We start from the raw sequence: 19,452 nt of genomic DNA, 5'->3' as shown, positions 1-19,452 counted from the left end.
TAAACGCTGGGACAATGGCCTCAATTCTGGTAGCGGTGTGTGAGGTAAATTTTTTTTGTAGGTAAAATACCTCATGAGGTATTTTCTTCTTTAATGTGTAAATCTGGATGGTGACTATTTAGAGAAGACTTAACAACTACAAATCAAAACAAACCTTCTGTCAATTTTTTTTTGAAAAAGTGATCATTAAAAACTTTACGATACTCCTTCGTACTTCATTATAGGTTTCTGCTGATAGTCCTTCACAACACTATTTATTTTTAAATCTTTCGCTAAAGATCAGTTTATTGCTGATACTTACATCTGCGGTTTGGTCATTTTGAGCTGGTTAAGAATATCCTTTTGGACCCGGGGATTTGCAGTGGCTGTAAGCGCCATCATTGGTACGGAAGGAAACTTCTGACGCAGAACATTCAACCGCTTGTAGTCTGGACGGAAGTCATGACCCCACTAGAATGGAGAGATTAGATGCATATGGGAACTCATAAGTGGTAAAGGTACCCTGCACTGACAAAGACCAAGAAAGGAAGTAAAGATTCAAGATTTAGAATTAGGACAAGATTTAATACCTGGCTGACACAGTGAGCCTCATCAATGACAAATCGTGCCAACAGTTTACGTTCATACAGATTTTCTATAGCAGTAATAAGTCTGTTGCTTGCACAAATCTGTAAGAAAATAGAAATCAAAAATGTATAAACCAAAGTAAATAAGAAAGACAACAAAACCTTTTCACTAAAGCAAACCATAGGTAATCGTTCCTTGACTTCTTATATGACAAAATAGGTCTGACCTGTCATAATGGAATCTAAGGGTTGTCTTTTGTATATAACAGAGGTCCCGCTGCAATGAGCCATGTAAAAACATTTATATTAGGAACACTTATGTAAGAAAAGGAGTCAGATGGCTATCCAGCAACTCGCACCATGCTAGAAGACATTGGGATGGTTAATGTTTCCCTTTCATACAAGAAACTTATCTATGCTGGCAGGAGCTTTGCATTTGCAAAGTTTGATAAGGTTTGGGGGACAAGATCTAGGGAGCCCTCTGTAAATATCTGCATAGCCTTATATGTAGTCTGAGCACTGGTTCAAGTCACAGCTAGTCTAATGAGCAAAAATATTAATTCAAATGAAATGAAACTGAAGACAAAAATGTCAGTTGAAGGAAAACTGAATACGTTAGCCCTAAGGGCCTATTTCCACTAGTTCTGCATCAGTTTTCCGGGATCCAGATTTCTGGATGTGGCTATTAGGGTCCTTTTACACGTTCCTTATATACTCGCATATAAGCTGACCCGTGTATAAGCCGAGGCGCCCACTTTTCCCTCAGAAACCAAGAAGAAGTGATTGACTTGTGTATAAGCCCTTTCCCCAGTATAGCCCTCTCCACAGTAGCTAGATGTACCCCCAGGACAAGTCAGCCCCCCTCCCCATAGCCAGATGTGCCAAGGATGATACAGCTGTGTCTCAAGACGCCACTAGATGGTGTCATAGGTATGAGACACAGCAATTGCCACACAGGATGAATCCCTGATCATTGCACTGACACGTTGCTGTCCCACTCCACTCCACAACCCAGGGGACACAGGAAGTCTTGAGCAGAGCACTATGCAGACCATGTTGCAGGGGATGGGAGAATGGGCAGAGCAGACTGCCAGCAGGCAAGAGCAGGATCACTAGTGTGCGATTCTTACACTCCTCTGCCAGTAACAAAACCCACTCCACCATCTGTTCTGCTTCACTGACTCGCATATGAGCCCAAGGGGTAACTTTTCAGCACATTTTTTGTGCTGAAAATTTTGGCTTATATGCGAGTTTATAAGGTAATCAGTTTCTCTCAGTTATAACTGAAAGGACAACTAATTTTCAAATAATGTCCATGTTTTTATTTGGCTCAGTTCCCACTATACGCATTTTAACTGAAAGCCTTTTCACAATGCAATGCTAAGGGAAATGAAAACGCATGTTTTTCAGCGTATCGTGTAAAATAGGCCTAAGGGTCCTTCCACACTGCATGTGCTTTGATCTGATTTTAGAAGCACATGCACTTTCTGGTGCCCTGTACAGTGGTGCAATCCCTTTTTAACTGTGATCTACTGGTAGATCCCACACTGCACAGCTGAGTGTTCTACATGTCGAACGTCTCTTGGATGAGCTTAGTGCAATATGCTGTCCTGTAGTTTTGCACAGCAATGTAGAGGATTTTCTGAGTAGCTTGCAATTTGAAATTTTCTGAGCAGCTTGTAATCTCCATTTAAAAAAATATTTGGGGGCGGCTTTTATTATCACATCGGGTATCGTAATTGCATCCACCATTCACACCCGTCATTGCGACAAAACCTGCACTCAAGAACAAATTAAAATTACAATCTCTGTGCACCGGAATTGCAATTTCCAGTGTGGAAGGATCCTAATAGTTTTGCAAATATAAGCAATAAAATACATCCTCCTAATTTCTACTCAACATGGGAGCAACCGCTGGTTTATTATCTATATATAATAGAGTAAGTGCCTCAACCTTCAAGCAAGAAGAAGAAGTAGCGCCCTGCCCCCAGGGCTGGTCCAAGCAAGAAGAAGAAGTAGTGTCATATCAAACCAAGGGCGAAGAGGGATCATTTGCATATTCAGTAGCAGTGCATTGTGGGTAACCACAAATGTTCACTTATAGCCGAATTATTGCAGATTTGCTTCTGTTTTAAGAAGGAAAATTACACCAAGCTTTGCTTTTTATAGTAGGAGGGCTTTTTGGTCTCTTTTATCCTCCTATACATTCTTAGTAGTTTGGGTCACCCTGAGCTGCTTGGTTACTCTGTTGTACTGGTCCAAGCCCTATCTCATACAACCTTATCAATCTCTGCTATGTACTGATGAGGACCAAAGGTCTGAAATAGGCCGTCACATGTGGGTTTGATATGACTGTGTAAAACTTAAAGCTATAGGCTTGCTTGACTTACCAAGGGTGAAAAGGAATAATTTGCACATTTAGTAGCGGTGCATTGTGGGTAATCACAAATGTTCATTTATAGCTGAATTATTGGATATTTTCTTCTGTTTTAAGAAGGCAAATTACACCAAGCTTTGATTTTTTTAGTAGAAGGTCTTTTTGGTCCCTTTTATCCACCTATACATTCTTAGTAGTTTGGGTCACCCTGAGCTGCTTGGTTACTCTGTTGTACTGGTCCAAGCCCTATCTCATACAGCTATATCAATCCTTGCCATGTACAGATGAGGACCAAAAGTCTGAAACAGGCTGTCGCATGTGGGTTTGATATGGCTGTGTAAAATTTAAAGCTATAGGCTTGCTATACACCAGTGGTTCTGGATGCTTGCTTAGCTTACTAAGGGTGAAAAGGAATTATTTGCATATTTAGTAGCAGTGCATTGTGGGTAACCACAAATGTTCACTTATAGCTGAATTGTTGCATATTTCCTTCTGTTTTAGGAAGGCAAATTACACCAAGCTTTGCTTTTTTTAGTAGGTCTTTTTGGTCCCTTTTATCCCCCTATACATTCCGAGTTTGGGTCACCCTGAGCTGCTTGGTTACTCTGTTGTACTGGTCCAAGCCCTATCTCATACAGCCGTATCAATCCCTGCCATGTACTGATGAGGACCAAAAGTCTGAAACAGGCTGTCTACATGTGAGTTTGATATGACTGTGTAACATTTAAACCTATATGCTTGCTATAGACCAGCGGCTCTGGATGCTTGCTTGGCTTATCAAGGGGGAAAAGGGGTCATTTGCATATTTAGTAGTAGTGCATTGTGGGTAACCACAAATGTTCACTTATAGCTGAATTATTGCAAATTTCCTTCTGTTTTAAAACGGCAAATTACACCAATACAGTGTGCGGCATTGCAGGAAGTGACGACAGTGGAACGCACGATGGAACACGGAAGAGGTGAGTCATCCTCGCCCGCTGCCTCTTACGAATAGTGGCGGCTGCTACAGTGCTTAAGCAGGAGGGGGAGCGCACATGGGGGACCCAGGTGAGGGGGGGGTTCCTGCTGAGCTTAAGCTAGAGGGGGAGTGCACATGGGGGACCCAGGTGAGGGGGGGTTCCTGCTGAGCTTAAGCTGGAGGTAGAGCACACATGGGGGACCCAGTTGAGGGGGGGTCCAACCCCCATCCCGCCGCTGTGCCCAATACCCTCTTCCTGCCCTCTACCCTCTTATTCGGCATATGCTACGCCGCGGGTCGGCTAGTTAATTATATAACTACATAGCCTATATACATTCTCCAGAAAATGGACGTTTAACTCTCACTGCTGTCCTAGGTTCTTTTTGTAAATGCATACCCTAGATTAGCTGTAATGTAGAAAGTCATGATGTTTGTTTCTTGACTGTTCTGTTTTTTCTTCATTTTTTTGTTTAATGTTTTAGTCCTCTATTGGTTTATCACTACTTGTATTCTGTATATAGTCATTTGAGTGGGCACTCCTCGGTCAGTTGGGTGCTTGATAAGGTGGCATAGGCAATGTCACCAAGTATTCAGAGTCCAAGCAGTATCAGCACACCAGTTTAGCAGTTAAAAACAGCACGCTTTATTGTGCTTCCACAGTACACATGGTACAAACCGACAATTGTTTTGGGGGCCAAAATGGCTCCCCCTTTGATGCGTCGCCCCATCAGATGCTGACATCCACGGCAGAGAGGGCGGAGGGGTGAACTACGGAACATTGGCAGGACTCAGGAGCATTCGGCACCGCCTGTAACGGCTAACAGGCGGTGCAGCGATTTGAAACGGCCACGAACAATTACCCGATTTCAGCAATACAGCGTTCAAAGGGGCAGCAGCAGCGGGTAAGAACGATTCCACGCCTAACATGGAAAGCAATGTAGTATGGCTAGCTCTCACACATAACGGTGATGAGCAGTATTAATGAGCTTTATGGTATGTTTACATGTTTATGCTAATCATGATGTTCCTTCTCTGGTCATTGCTGGGGGCGGGGTATTGGTGATTTTTCATTGTATATATGTCTGTTCACTTGATATTACATGCAGCCACACACCTTGATAAAGGGGACCCTGTTTGGCCTCCCCAAAAAATTGTCGGTTTGTATCATGTGTACCGTGGAAGCACAATAAAGCGTGCTGTTTTGAATTGCTAAACTGGTGTGCTGATACTGCTTGGACTGACTGTATTCTGTAGTAAGAATGTTTTGTTTCCCTTTGGGTATGTTACTACAATGTTTGTGATACTTCGACTGTATGACATTATACTTTTGACAAACATCTTTATAAACTAAATAAATACTTCTGATAGAAGACTGAGACCATCGACGTCCTTGTATTAAAAAAACAAAACCTGATCTACCTACTTCTGCAAACACATTTTCTTTTACCTAAACAACAAACGTGTACCTTTTCTGGGGTTACATACAGCAGCTTTATAATGGGATCTTTTTTGGAAAGCTGGAGGTAGATGCTGGAAGCTTCTGCATCAGTTTTATTTCCGGTAAGATAGGTAGCAGGAATCTAAGTAAAGAGAAAGTCAATTGCATGTACAGTACACAATATACCGGTAACAGTCTACATAGGACAATACAGAGAAAGTCTGACGGGGACTTACATCCAAAGACGTCAGCTTTTGCACTTGATCCACTATCAAGGAACGAAGGGGGGAGATAACAATGGTAACTCCTGGAGAGGTGCAGCCTGGGAGCTGGTAACAAAGACTCTTGCCACCGCCTGGGAGAGAACACATGCACACTTTTAGGCTGAGATGGCCATCTCAGAACCAAATGTCGCATCCCTTGTGTTTATGTTCTATCTTAGCACTAGATCAGGGATGCAAATAGCTCTGCTTCATATACAGTTGGCCACTAGGAAGAATCTGCATATGTGTGTGTATGAAATAGTCATCAACACATCACATGGCAAGCCTATTAAAGGGTAAGGCCTCGTTCACATCTGCTGCGCTGAAAAACGTGTGAAAGTGTGTGGTAAAAAAAAGCATGTGCATTTCTGTGCGTTGCACTGCGCTTCTTTAAAACACGTTTTGCTTACTGTAGCAGCAGCAGTCAATAAAACTTTGTTTTTGTATGTAAATTTATTTTTTTCTTCAATTAGGGGTAAAAAACGCATACGCTTCTATGCGCTTGTACGTGCTTCTGTGTGCTAAAAAAGCGCACCCATTCACTTGCATTGATGTGCGCTTTACAGCTCAGCGCACAGAAATGCATGCAACACTACGATTTTGTAATGCTGCTCAGCGCAGCGCATAGATGAGAACCAGCTACATTTAGTTACAGGGGAAAATAATACCTCGCTGATCGCACAGGGCAGTGCGCTGTGAAAAGCGCACAGAAACGGCCCTGATGTGAACAAGGCCTAAATGTTTCAGTGACTCTGTTGTAAATTAAATTACGCAATGTAGTATAAAAAAAAATGTTTGGGTTTTTTTTTTTACTAAATGGTCCCGCATCCATAATAAGAGAATACAAAAGAAGAAGAGTTGGACTTGGGACTTGTAAGGGGAGAAACTATGTGAATGATACATATTTGCAATCTTTTTTTATGTCAATTAAAATTTAGCAGTGGCACCTTTATTTTTGATTCTGGAGAACCCCTTTAACAGATTTAACGTGTTCACGTAAAGATCAGTAGACAAAGAATATGTTGGCTGTTAAGTGGCTGAATGGTATAATGTACTGTTAGGTTGAGATTCTCTCACACAGATAGAGAATGCCTTGCCTGTTGGCATGAGAATAAAGCAGTCTTCCCCACACAGGGAAGCATTGATAGCTTCCAGCTGGTTGGTACGGAAACGATGCAGCCCAAATTTTTTGTGGAAAATCTTCATCATCTCTTTAGAGTAACTGAAGTTGAATCCTCGGAAACGTTCATGAGCAGGGTTGTTTATCGGCTGCTTTAGCAGTGCATCTACAAAAGACACAAAACAAATTCATGAAAAAGCACCTTGCCAAATAGAGGCCGGTTTCACACGTTTGCGGTGCAATCCTCCTTTCATATCAGACAGTGTAGACAGGGTAATATGCATAGGTCCACCCCGCTCAGTGACGTACTCCCTACTCCCTACTGGACAGGAAATACTTCACCGGGATTCCCGTTGGTCCGGGCATGCATGGCATGTCACGCTACGCCGTTTACATTTACTGCGTCACCATAGACTTTCTTGACTGCATAATCCGTGTGGTAGGCAGGGATCATGCAGTAATGTATGGATGACTTTGAGTCGGGATTGAGGCAACTTGACTACTTCCAGCACAGCGCAATGCATTGCATAGTTGCTTTTTCTCCCCCCCTTTTTTAGTAAATATTTCTTTTTTTTAAATGAAATTTGCCTTTGTTTTGTAATTTTGTCCCCCCCCCCCCCCGTCAGCCAATTACAGCGATCAGCTGTGAGCGAATCGCTCCTGTGTCCCCCAGGGGGGCTATCCCCAGTACAGCGCTGGCTCAGATAGCAGCACTGTACAGTGTTATTAGACGGCGGTTTCGCCATCTAAGTCTGCTGTTGGGAGACTGTTGGCGGAGCTCTGTCATCCAAGCAGAGATGCGTGCGCATCGGTGCGATCTCCTGAAAAACACGCCCTAGGACTGCACGCCGATCGGCGTTAGGCAGTCCTGGGGCTGCCGCCACTTCCACTCCAATTGGCGTGGAGCGGTTCTTAAAAGGTTAACCTTCCTGGCGGTAAGCCCGAACTGAGTTCGGGCTATGCCGCCGGAAGGCACCGCTCAGGCCCCGCTGGGCCGATTTGCATAATTTTTTTTTTTGCTGCACGCAGCTAGCACTTTGCTAGCTGCGTGCAGTGCCCGATCGCCGCCGCTACCCGCCGATCCGCCGCAATTCCTCTCGCCGCGGCCGCCCCCCCCCCCCCAGACCCCGTGCGCTGCCTGGCCAATCAGTGCCAGGCAGCGCTATGGGGCAGATCGGAGTCCCCTCTGACGTCACGACGTCGATGACGTCGGTGACGTCATCCCGCCCGTCGCCATGGCGACGGGGGAAGCCCTCCAGGAGATCCCGTTCTTTGAACGGGATCTCCGGATCTCCGATCGCCGGCGGCGATCGGAGGGGCTGGGGGGATGCCGCTGAGCAGCGGCTATCATGTAGCGAGACTTTGGCCTCTTGCACACTGCAAGCAATTCAGATTTAGATTCCGCTTTTTAATCAGTTTTTACCTCCGATTCAGATTCAGATTTGCAGTGTGCAAGGAGCAAACTGCAAATCTGAATCTGAATCGGAAGTAAAAACAGATTAAAAAGCGGAATCTGAATCTGAATTGCTTGCAGTGTGCAAGAGGCCTTTGTCTCGCTACATGAAAAAAAAAAAAAAAATTTAAAAAAAAAGATTTGCTGCCCCCTGGCGATTTTTTTGCAAACCGCCAGGAGGGTTAAAGGACAACTGAAGCGAGAAGAAAATGGAGGCTGCCATGTTTATTTCCTTTAAAAAAATATAGCAAACCTAGTGTTGCGCCAACTAATATAGGCAGCTGAATCTGGATAGGGGGTTCCCAAAATCCCCTAAAAAAACTTCAACTAAACTATATAACAATAATCCAGACAGCGCTCAGATAAAAATCTAAAGTTTTATTAATAATAGTTTGATCAGTATGAATGTCACAAAAATGTATACTCATCTAGTGGGTCACAAATATGGTGCACATATATGTTATTCTACTGCAGTAGAAAATTAGGCCTAATAGAAATCTAAAATTGATTGCGAATTGTGCAAATCTAAAAAATATATAAAAAGACACTTTTTGGGAACTTTTTAGAAAAATTGTCCCGACTTTTTGGGCGTAGTACTGCTTTAGCTTGAAGATTAAGACCTGGTATCAAAGCTGCTCTGGTGAGTATATTATTGCAACTGTCCTTGGGCATACATCCATAAGGGAAAGTGATCCTGACCCTTTTAAAAAAAATACCAGTTGCCTGGCAGCCCTGCTGGTCTATTTGGCTACAGTAGTGTCTATATAGCACCAGAAACAAGCATGCAGCTACCGGTAATTTTGCCAGATTTGACAATGTCAGAAACCTCTAATCTGCATAGGCTTGTTCAGGGTATATGGCTAAAAGTATTAGAGGCAGAGGATCAGTAACTGGTATTGCTTCAAAGGAAATAAATATGTCAGCCTCCATATGCCTCTCGTTTCAGGGGTAACTTAAAGGGCACTTAAAGTTTTGCAGTTTGAGACATTTGTATGTAGAGAAGCAGATTATTTTATACAGATCTCCAGCACAACTTTACAGAGTTAACCTCCCTGGCGGTAAGCCCGAGCTGAGCTCGGGCTATGCCGCGCAGGGGGAGATCTCAGCCCCCGGTGGGGCGATTTTCGTTCTATAAATTGCTGTGCGCGCAGCCAGCACTTTGCTAGCCGCGTGCACAGCTTGATCGCCGCCGCTCTGCGGCGATCGGCCGCACGCAGCGGCTGAAGAGGGCCCCCCCCCCGCCAGAGCCCTGCCCGGATCAATGAGTTCCGGGCAGCGCTATGGGCTGGATCGGGTGTGCCTGACGTCAGGACGTCGGCTGACGTCCATGACGTCATCCCGATCGTCGCCATGGCGACAGGAGAAGCCAAACAGGGGAACGCGTTATATACGCGTTCCCCTGTTTGCTATAGATGCCGGCGACGATCTGACTAGAGGGCCACATGCGCCCTCTAGTGGTGTTTCATGTAGCTACCACTCTGGTAGCTTTACATGAAACATTAAAAAACAAATTAAAAAAAATTGGAATTCTGCAATTTTTGCAGAAAAAATTAACCGCCAAGGAGGTTAAGCCAAAACAGAACAAAACCGCCCATTGTTGTGTAGCTTAACCTTGTGCTGCCAAACACTCTGACCAATTGAGGATTGGCCTCTACAAGGCCTCAGTATCTGGCACTAAAGCCCCATACACACCAGCTTGTACAGCAGCCCCAATCGCTGCCCAGCCAACTCGGCCGAGCTACGGCCTATACCTTTGTCTTCGCACGTACGTCACGTGTGCATTGTTGTTGGCTCATTTAGGTGAAAAAAATGACTATCCAGCGGTTTCTAGCTAGAAACTAGCAGTTGTGTATAAGAATTCTTTAAAGCAAAGTGTGCTAAAAAATAGCTCTGTGATGCCCCCACTTTCAGGTATAACACTAGGCATCTGCCTGGTTTTCCTATGCCTAAAGACAGCTCTGTGGAACCCACACACGCTCAATCAGATTTGAGGTCTGTCTGTGGAATTTGGAGCAAAAGAAAATGATTCATTGACTATGCCACCTCTTCCCATTGCTCTGTTGCAGGCCCATTGTATGCACTTTCAGTGGTGGATAGGGGTCAGCTTAGGAATTCTAACTGGTCTGCAGCCTCATACTGGTCTGCACTGCAATTTCCTGTGTGTTATCAAACCTTTCTTTTAAAACAAGCATTACATGTTTCAGCAATATGTACTTCAGTAGAGCTTCTGTGGAAATTAACCAGACAGACTAATCTTTAGTCCCTACGAACACTAGTGAGCTTTGGGTGCCTATGATCCTGCCTCCGGTTAATTAGTACCATTGCCAGGAAACAAGACATATGGTTCTTGTTCTGAAGATACTCTTGTGTGGCCATCTGTCAGATCCTTATTGCTTGCCCATTTTTTTTTAAAGCATATCACCTTCTAGGACTGACTATTCACTTGCTGCTCAAAGTTCCCCTGGTCTTTAATACTTTTAAAATTGTTTCATCCGACCCCTCCAGCACCCCCTGTGGCCCGGTTCTGGCAACAATTATGAGCAGGGAGAAAGTGCCAATTCTTCCTCCACTCTGCGCGTCCTTAACTCTTCCCCCTCCACTAGCCGCTATAGTTCCGTATTTGTTTCACTGCACACAGCGAGCAAGGTAGCTGCGTTTTGTGTGGGCTTGTGTTGAGGTCGAAAGGATATCCAGCTTTAATTATCGCACCTCCCCTGCGCGCTGTGTGCAGTGCATGACATACGTAACTAAAGCGCCAGGTGGAGAGGGGTGGAATTATTTGACGTTCTGCCTTTGTCAAAATTACAACTGAGAAGAACGGGGTCCACAGGGGGTACTTGAGGGGGGAGGATGGTGTTGTGACCTAGTCATTGCACCAATAGTAAAACATTATTAAAAGTTTAAGGGGAGGGGGAACTGGGTCAGGGGTACTCAAATATATTCCATCCCTTGACAACCACCATGTAACAATATAATCAATGTTCCACCACCTCTGAGAAGCCTAACTACTCACTCCAGGCTACATCCACTGCTTATATTCCTTCAGGGGGTCTCCCTCTTCTCCTTTCATGTTCTAGTGTGAGTGCATACACTTTAGAACACTGCCTAGGAAACAATGGAAATCAGTGTATCTTGGAAAGGGGAGGCAAAGTCACATGGGGTTGGGGTCAAGACCACCACAGCAAATCAGCTTGGCACTGATTGAACTGGACACAGGAGCCAATGGAGAGGAAAAAAATCATTTGTATCAAGCAAGTATGAGGTTATAACCCCACCCCCCCACCACACGCACTTGCAACATACCTATAGGCATCCAATCATTTGCCAACAAAGGCATAATTAGGATGAGTATAGGTACGCTTTAATCTAGTTGTTGGCGATATTTAATTTTCAAAATTTAACAACTTAGTCCAAACTCAGTTACAAGAGGTGCACACTCTGCAACTTAGTCCAAACCAAGATCAATATTCTACAAGAGGTAAACACTTTTCTCAACAATTCCATATACTTTCATTACTGATCTTAGACCAGTCATAAAATTCTATAAAAAAAAATAAATAAATCAAGGCATGAGTGTACACGCTGTGCTCAAAAAAACGACTCAAAATTAGGCTGTTATGCACAATAGTGATTAAAAAATGCACAGTGGTGGTAAGCACTTCAAAATGCACAATTTACAACGGGAACAAAGGGAAGAAAAATTATACCAGTATATGCTGTATTTAGGTTACTATCAGTATAAATACATAATAAAAGCATATACCGTGCATACTAGAGGAGAATGGCCCATAAATTCAATGTAAAATTAGTAGAGCAAATATGCTGCATAATTAATTTGGGCCCCATTTTAAGCAAGAGTAATTATATGTATGCTAACAATGTAAAGGCTGACGAGATTACATAAAAAACAAACAAAAAACCCACCAATGAGTAACCTATCTATGGAAGGCATGGATTTGTCTAAGTGTCACTAATATACTACTGCATAAGCTCTGTCAAAGTGCAGCCAACATTCATTTAAAAGTGTTTTGCAGTACTCACCTGATGACCCTATAGAATGATTTGGGTTGGGAGGGATTTTTGGGGAAACTAAAGTTGAGCTGTTGAAGCTGAACTTTGTAACAGGTGGTGCTTCCCGTATTGTGGAATATGGTGATGGTGAAACCTTAGTAACAGGTGGTGCTTCACGTATTGTAGGATACGGTGATAGAACACTTTTGCCAGCAGGTGGTGCCAAAGGGCTGTCCATACATTGGATATCATCAAAGTCCTCAATATCGAAATTATCTATGTCAAAATCCAGGTCATCATCAACTTCTATTTTTGGGGGAGGAGAAGATGGCCGAACACAGGTACTGGACGTTACTGGCTTCTCATTATGTGGTGTACTGAAACTATTTACAATGAAAACAGAATCCTGGAGGCTTGACGAGTCTTTTAATGTTGAATTAATGGTCAGTGTTGAATTAACTGATGGACAAGAGAAGTTATTTGCAGTAAGTGGCTTAAATTTAAACACACTTCCAGATACTCTATGAGAAGTAGTGTCTGTGACTGGTGTATATCCAGGATGGTGTATGGAATCCACAACAGAAGAAGGTCCTTGTGTAGCTGAAGAATTGCACAACTTGTCTCCTGATAAAAGTTGTTTCCTGAGAAATCAAATAAAATGATGTTGGAGTATAAAGTATGGAACAGCTATATAAAATATCAGACCGCTACACAAAGGCTAACCCCTTAACTAACATGCTGCTCTTAGGCCTCATTCACATTGGGTGCGTTCAGAAACGTATTTAAATGCATGCGCTGATGCAGATTTTATAATATGTTTAAGGCCCCCTGCACACTGCAAATCCAATTTGCGATTCTGATTTTCCCTGGATGCTATCAAAAGAAAACAGCAGAAAAAACGCAGCATGCAGTAACTATTAAATCACATGTAAAATCGCATCAGAATTGCATGTAGTGTGCAAGAGGCCTCAGTGCACTTTTTTTCAGTGGATCCACGCATTTACATGCGCTTGTGTTGCTTATTTGATGTAGCAGTTGTCAAAGATTTGTTTTCATTTGAATTTTTTTTTAAATTAGGGGTAAAAAAAAACCCTGCATCTCCAAACATACTCCATACATTCACTTGCATTACTATGCGTTTCACTGCACAATGCACAGAAATGCCTGCAACACTATGACTGTCAAACGGACAGTAACAAAGCTGTACCTAGCAAAGTGCACAGCAACGTCCCTAGTGTAAACGAGGCCTTAATAGTTTTGACAACTGTAATAAAACCCTTTTGAACCCAGCCGCAACTCGTCACAAGGGGCAATGTAAGTCTATGGAGACTTACTATGGTGACAATGCAATTTTGCTACTTCCGTCACATAATGCGGTGTGACGGAAGTGGCAAAATCAACGTAAGGTTACCGCAAACTCTGCAGTGCATTACCGCATGATCAGTGCCTACCGCATGGATTATGCAGCAATTCAAGTCTATGGCAACGCGGTAAGTGTAAATGCTCAATTGCGAGGAACATTCAGTGATGTACCTCCTGTCCAGCAAGGAGTATGTCATTAAAGTGGGAGGCGGTGCTATGCATATTACCCCGCCTGCATAATCTGCTGCAGGGTAATGTGCACACAGACAAGGTGCAGTGCAACTGTCCTGCCCTGCGCACACCTGACGCAAGACAATCGCATTGCATAATATGTAAAACTAGCCTAAAGGCAACGTTGCAGTTACATTAAAGCTGTTACCACTGCTTCCTGTTCCTGGACTCACTTAGAAGTCTGTGTCCTGCCCTCCCACCTCAAATAGCTGTCACAGCATACATGCAGAAATCTTTGTGTACTGGAATGTGGTTACATTTTTTAAAGGGCAACTAGCATGAGAAATGGAAACATTTAAAATGCTTACTTATAAATGTACATTCCTCGAGAGTAAAATGGTTTAAATTACTTTTTTCCCCCAGGTTTCTGCCGCTTACTGTAGGCAAAGAAAATCGGACAGATCTGTCAAATTTTGGAATGGTCTCTCTCCTCATGGGGGATTCTCATTTATTTCTTTTTATTTTTATTTTACAAAAGCACTCACTAAATTGTCTTGAGGATCCAAAACAAAGTCTCTGAAACGGTGGATTCAGCGCCCGGCTCTCCTATCTGGTTACATTTTAAATGCATTGACTGTTGCTGATGTGCAAGATCCACGACTGAATGATACCGGTGTATGGTTACCAGCAGCATTGTGTGCCGACCACTGACTCTTTGTGTTAACCAATTCTAAAAACCCTGAAATTCAGCCTGTAGCTCTTTCATCCCTCAATAGTATTACTGCCTTATCACCATACTGTTTGGGGGTCACTAGTTAACCCCCTTGGCGTTATGATTCTTTCCAGATTTTAGGGTCTAAAAGCGTTGCAATTTTTTGCACCCTTTGAGACCCTAAATCCTGGAAAAAAAAATCATGCTGCCAGGGAGATCTGCAGCAGTTCCAGAAATCACTCACCTCCCTGGCGCCTGCGCTGCAGTTTTCCCTTCATCCTCCAGGTGGCGCTGCGACTCAAAAGTGAAATTTCCGGCTGTTGTCATGACAACAGTGGGCGATCTCACCAGCAAGAAGTAGAGCACCGAAGGAGAGGAAGAAGAATGCCAGCCGACGTCGGGATCCCCGGGAGGTATGTAGAAACCCTCCCGCTGCACACATTGCTCTGCATACAGCCTCCAGCAGCCACCCCCGAGTAGAGGTCGGGATTACTGCTCTTAGCTGCGGTTTTGTGCCCCGACCCTAGCTCGGGATTACCGCCAAGGAGGTTAATGAACAAATACCATGGCTAGCCATTAAGCACTGTTATATGGGCCTTGACAAACTCACACATTTTCCAAAGCAATCAAAGTATATCCATGTTTGTCATTTGCGGCATATACGATTATCATGCACCATCCATGATCCTATCTCTGATGCCACTCTAAAGATCTAGTGTATAGCTTATCCTTCACAAACCTCAATGACAAAGAGAGAAAAAAGAGACAATTATACAGTAGAATCTCATTATAGAAAACCTCTGGATATAGTGGACTCAGTCCGCAGGTCCCAGCAAATGCATCTGTATAAATATACAATGTATGACCAATTCTGATATAGTATACTAGGAAAGTAGCTTACTGTATCTGGTTTGATACCAAGTCAATTTTGGCAAGGTTGTCCATCTGTATGCCGGGAGACTCTCTCCACCCGGTTGAAAGGGAAGGCCATTTGCTATGGTGGCAAGGGGGATCCGAGGAGACATAAGATCTGAATCCCAAACCTTCAGGTTGTGTGACATAAGTCAGCTAAGATCTTTGAGCGGTTTTGGGAAATTGGCAGACTAGATGGCATCTCTGGGAATAGCCATAGTAAGCCATGAGTGTTACAAGATAAATGGACTAGCTGAGCGATAATGGCTGCTCTGCAGAAGTGTACTACTGAGGATTCTCTAGGCCCCATCAAAAAATGCTGTGCACTCATTCACTTAGTAAAATGTCAGCCCCAATGAATTGAACAAAAATCTAGAATGACAGTAGATACATTGAGAAAAGATATTTATGTTTGCATTTGAATGATAAAAAGGCCATCTGCAAACAAGAGAACTTTGTGGTGGACTCTCAACCCTTTGGAATTAGGGATCATATGGAAGGAAATAGCCATGGAATGGCTGGAATGAATAGTAGTGGGGAGTGGGGGATTTGGAGTCAATCCCAGTACATGACTGTAGAAAAATTAAAACAGGTCAGATGACAGATCTAGATAGTGGAATGTGGCATTGAGATTAGAGTGTAGGGCCTTTATGTAGTGAATACAATTATTCTGTTGCAGTATATGTAGTATGTGAATTATACTGCTAATACTGCCACGAGCCTGTCTACCTGGCACAATGTGGATTTGGGCTCGATGTATAATAGCAGATAGGAGCAAATTCCAAATGTGGTCTTACTTTGATAGCTTTGGTAAAATGGCAAGTGTGCTTTAGGTAAGCGATACATACCTTATATCCCTTTGCTTCAGCAGATCTTTTCCACATGATAGCAGATGCATTTCAGACAAGGGAATCTTATCCACAAGATTACAGATCTCCATCATCACAGACCACAGCTGAGGCGATGCATTACTTTCCACTGTAAAGGAGTAAGAAACAAGATAAGCTTCATCATCTGTTACAGGCTACCGTTCTAAGACCCAGTTCACACTTGTGTTGGAGTGGCAAATGGTGATCACCGATTGATCAAATCCGTTTTCACTCCGTTTCCATTACGCTGCTTCCGTTCCGTTTCCCCAACCCCAAAGTGTATTTTACTATTTAGAGTGGCCGGTTTCCTCACTAGTGTGAAGAAACGTTCCGTTTCCTCATTGCCCCCAATGCAGAGCTTCAGCTTCCGTTTCACTGGGCTCAGCAGTCTGGAAAAATTGGTGCTGCAGGGAACTTGTGATCCGTTCAGAGGAACGCACGCAACGGATCCGTTTAAACGGACGGATGTGAACAGTTCCATAGGTTAACACTGTATCTGTTTGCATCTGTTCTGTTAGTACAGTATCCACTCCGTTCTGCGAACGGACCGTTTTTTAACGCAAGTGTGAACCGGGCCTAACACTGCACTTTTAACTCACCGTATATACCATTACATTCAAAATCACAATACAAATGCTTTTTCTGGAACTTTGGCTCTTATGGAGAGCATCTCATTCCTGGCTTGTAGGACTTGCACCCAACGACAAGGGGCACAGATTAAAGTAGGCATACACTATTACTAATATTCAAATGATTAGATATTAGATTCAATAAAAATATTAAATTCTAACAAATATAAGCAAATCTAAAGCAAAAAAACAAAAGTATTGTTGAAATAAAGAATCTTTTAAAAAAAAAAAAAAAAAAGTATATGATATGATGAAGTGTATGTGTAGTATGGATAATGAATAGTACATTAGTAGAGAAGTAGAGTCTCATATTTTTATTTTCAGTTATACAGTTTTTTCTTTTTGGTCAGGAGGTCCACGCATGCATAGAAGACCATGACTGACACGACTGAGCCAGTTACCGGGCTGATTGTGGCTGAACAGCAGACTGCGGGAGGACGGGGAGGGACTTGTGCTTGTTGGGGCTGGAGGAAGCCCCAGGGTAAGTATCAAATCTTTGGCTTAATCCGTCTCTGGTACACTTTAAGGGGCCAGCGGCTACTGGTACGCATGTGATTAAACAGAAGTGAGGAAAACCGATTACCTAAATCTGCACACAAACTAAAAGTAAGGCTGACAAACATCCTAACCATTCCCCACTTTCTTTTTTAAGCCTTTGAATACAGTAAGTTTTGTGTAGCACTCCATGTTAAAAAAGATCCTTGGCAAGGTAGCGTTTCGATTTCTACCAGCAAATGTCTCCTTGAAATAAGTAATGGCCAGTCTCTTACCCTGTGAAGAGGATGTGCGCTGATCTCGCCGGGGCTCTGCAGCACTCTTCTCTGTCTCAGAGGAAACTTTCCTAAATGAACTAAAAAGAGAGCAATAACAACAACACAAGTCAGAAATCATTATGTATTAGGGGCAACAGTAATTAAACTAATTCTGTGAAAAAGAGCACAGTATGTGTGGTCTCAAAAGTGAAGGTTTCAATGTTTTAATATCCCAGCAAACAGAGAATAAAAGCTAAAACCAGATGGGCAGCATGGTGGCATAGTGGTTAGCGCTCTCGCCTTGCTGGGTTCCCGATTACTCTGTTCAAATCCCAGCCAGGTCAACATCTGCAAGGAGTTTGTATGTTCTCCCCGTGTCTGCGTTGGTTTCCTCCGGACACTCCAATTTCCTCCCACATCCCCAAAAAAACATACCGATAAGTTAATTGGCTTCCCCTAAATTAGCCCTAGACTATGATACACTATACCATACACACAGACGTATGACTATGGTAGGTACTAGATTGTGAGCCCCTCTGAGGGACAGTTAGTGACAAGACTATGGCTTCAATTCATCAAAGGGTGTTCGATAACAAAACCCCAGTCCTTAAAATACCGCATTCGGTATTTTACACTTCACTGTGCTAATTCATCAATATTTTCCCATGTGTGGTAGAGGTTCGTTAAGTTAACGAACTACTAGGCTTCAATTCATCAAAGGCTGTTCGATAACAGCAGAGTGGTGCAGAGCAGCTTGGAATGTCCGTGTGTTGTTACAAGCTGATAACAATAGAAGGCATCCAGACATCCCTTTACATGTAAAGGTGTTATAGTTACTGTTATTTATACTGCCTCTGCTGCTCTGAATCTGTCCATCAGTCTTTCTTAACATTTTATTTATTTGCCACAACGTAGATGAACTTCCTGGAGACATTACAAATGCCATGCTTGGCGATTTCACCACCAGCATCTTTGCATTATCAAACAGGGCCTGAAAGGGTTACACCACCGAAGGGAATCTGGGGATATATTTTGACCCGTTCTCTCTGCTCACTGCTTGGGGGGTCTGAAAGCTTGTGTGGAGAAGCCTGTGTGACCTATCAGCGGCACTTGCAGGAGAACAGGGGCTGTTTCTATTGGCTGCCTGCTCCTGCTAATCATGAAAACATTCACACAGAAGGCTTTCGAAGCCTGTAACGACAGGGGAGAGCTTGAGATAAACACCGAATGTGTTAGCGAATGTGGGAACCTTGATGAATTAACATTTGTTGAGCACATGTCGGTAATTTATCTCATTGCTGTGTCATTTCAGCTTCTCATTCGGTAACAGCTTTGATGAATTAACATTTTCTAAAGTGCTTCGTTAAGTCAGCTGTTTTCAGCATTACCGAATGCGGTAATGCTTGATGAATTGAAGCCTATGTATACTGTGTACAGCGCTGAGTACAGGTAGTCCTCGACTTACGAATGCCCGACTTACGAACGACATGGATTCTCTGTTTCGATGGGGACAAGTCCAAATTTTTTTTTTTTTCCAAATTGGATTTGTAGTTTTTAAGAAAATCGATAAAAAAAAAATCTAAGAAAAAATGGCTTTTAAACTTGTATAAACAGGTACAAAGGGCAAAGGTGACACAGATGGGGACACTGGAGGCACAGGGGGGCACACAGGAGGTACAGGGGACAGAGATGGCACAATATTCCGACTTAAGAACAGATTCAGGTTAAGAACGAAGCTACAGTCCCTATCTCGTTAGTTAACCGGGGACTACCTATAATATGTCAGCGCTATATAAATAAATAATGTTAAAAATATATTAGAAAGGAGAACATTTTGTTTTATCCTCTCCCTTGTCTGA

At 43.1% G+C, this 19,452-nt stretch overlaps 1 protein-coding gene across 1 annotated transcript in view; it reads right to left on the bottom strand.

The window, feature by feature from the left end:
- Positions 1-282: 282 nt before the first annotated feature.
- The window catches only part of LOC137563033 (recQ-like DNA helicase BLM), a 32,876-nt gene continuing 13,706 nt past the window's right edge, over positions 283-19,452 (bottom strand). Inside the window, exons 5-12 of the mRNA XM_068274971.1 lie at positions 17,612-17,691; positions 16,192-16,321; positions 12,217-12,827; positions 6,700-6,888; positions 5,576-5,694; positions 5,368-5,481; positions 570-668; positions 283-450 (exon numbers count right to left, since the gene is read on the bottom strand). Of these exons, the coding sequence (XP_068131072.1) occupies positions 298-450; positions 570-668; positions 5,368-5,481; positions 5,576-5,694; positions 6,700-6,888; positions 12,217-12,827; positions 16,192-16,321; positions 17,612-17,691 (1,495 nt within the window). The 3' untranslated portion in view covers positions 283-297. The remainder of the gene's footprint in view (positions 451-569; positions 669-5,367; positions 5,482-5,575; positions 5,695-6,699; positions 6,889-12,216; positions 12,828-16,191; positions 16,322-17,611; positions 17,692-19,452) is intronic.

This window comes from Hyperolius riggenbachi, chromosome 3 (genome assembly GCF_040937935.1).
Source record: "Hyperolius riggenbachi isolate aHypRig1 chromosome 3, aHypRig1.pri, whole genome shotgun sequence".
NCBI classification, from domain to species: domain Eukaryota; kingdom Metazoa; phylum Chordata; class Amphibia; order Anura; family Hyperoliidae; genus Hyperolius; species Hyperolius riggenbachi.
The sequence above is the reverse complement of the archived record's forward strand: the minus strand, read 5'-3'. Positions and strand labels throughout refer to the sequence as shown.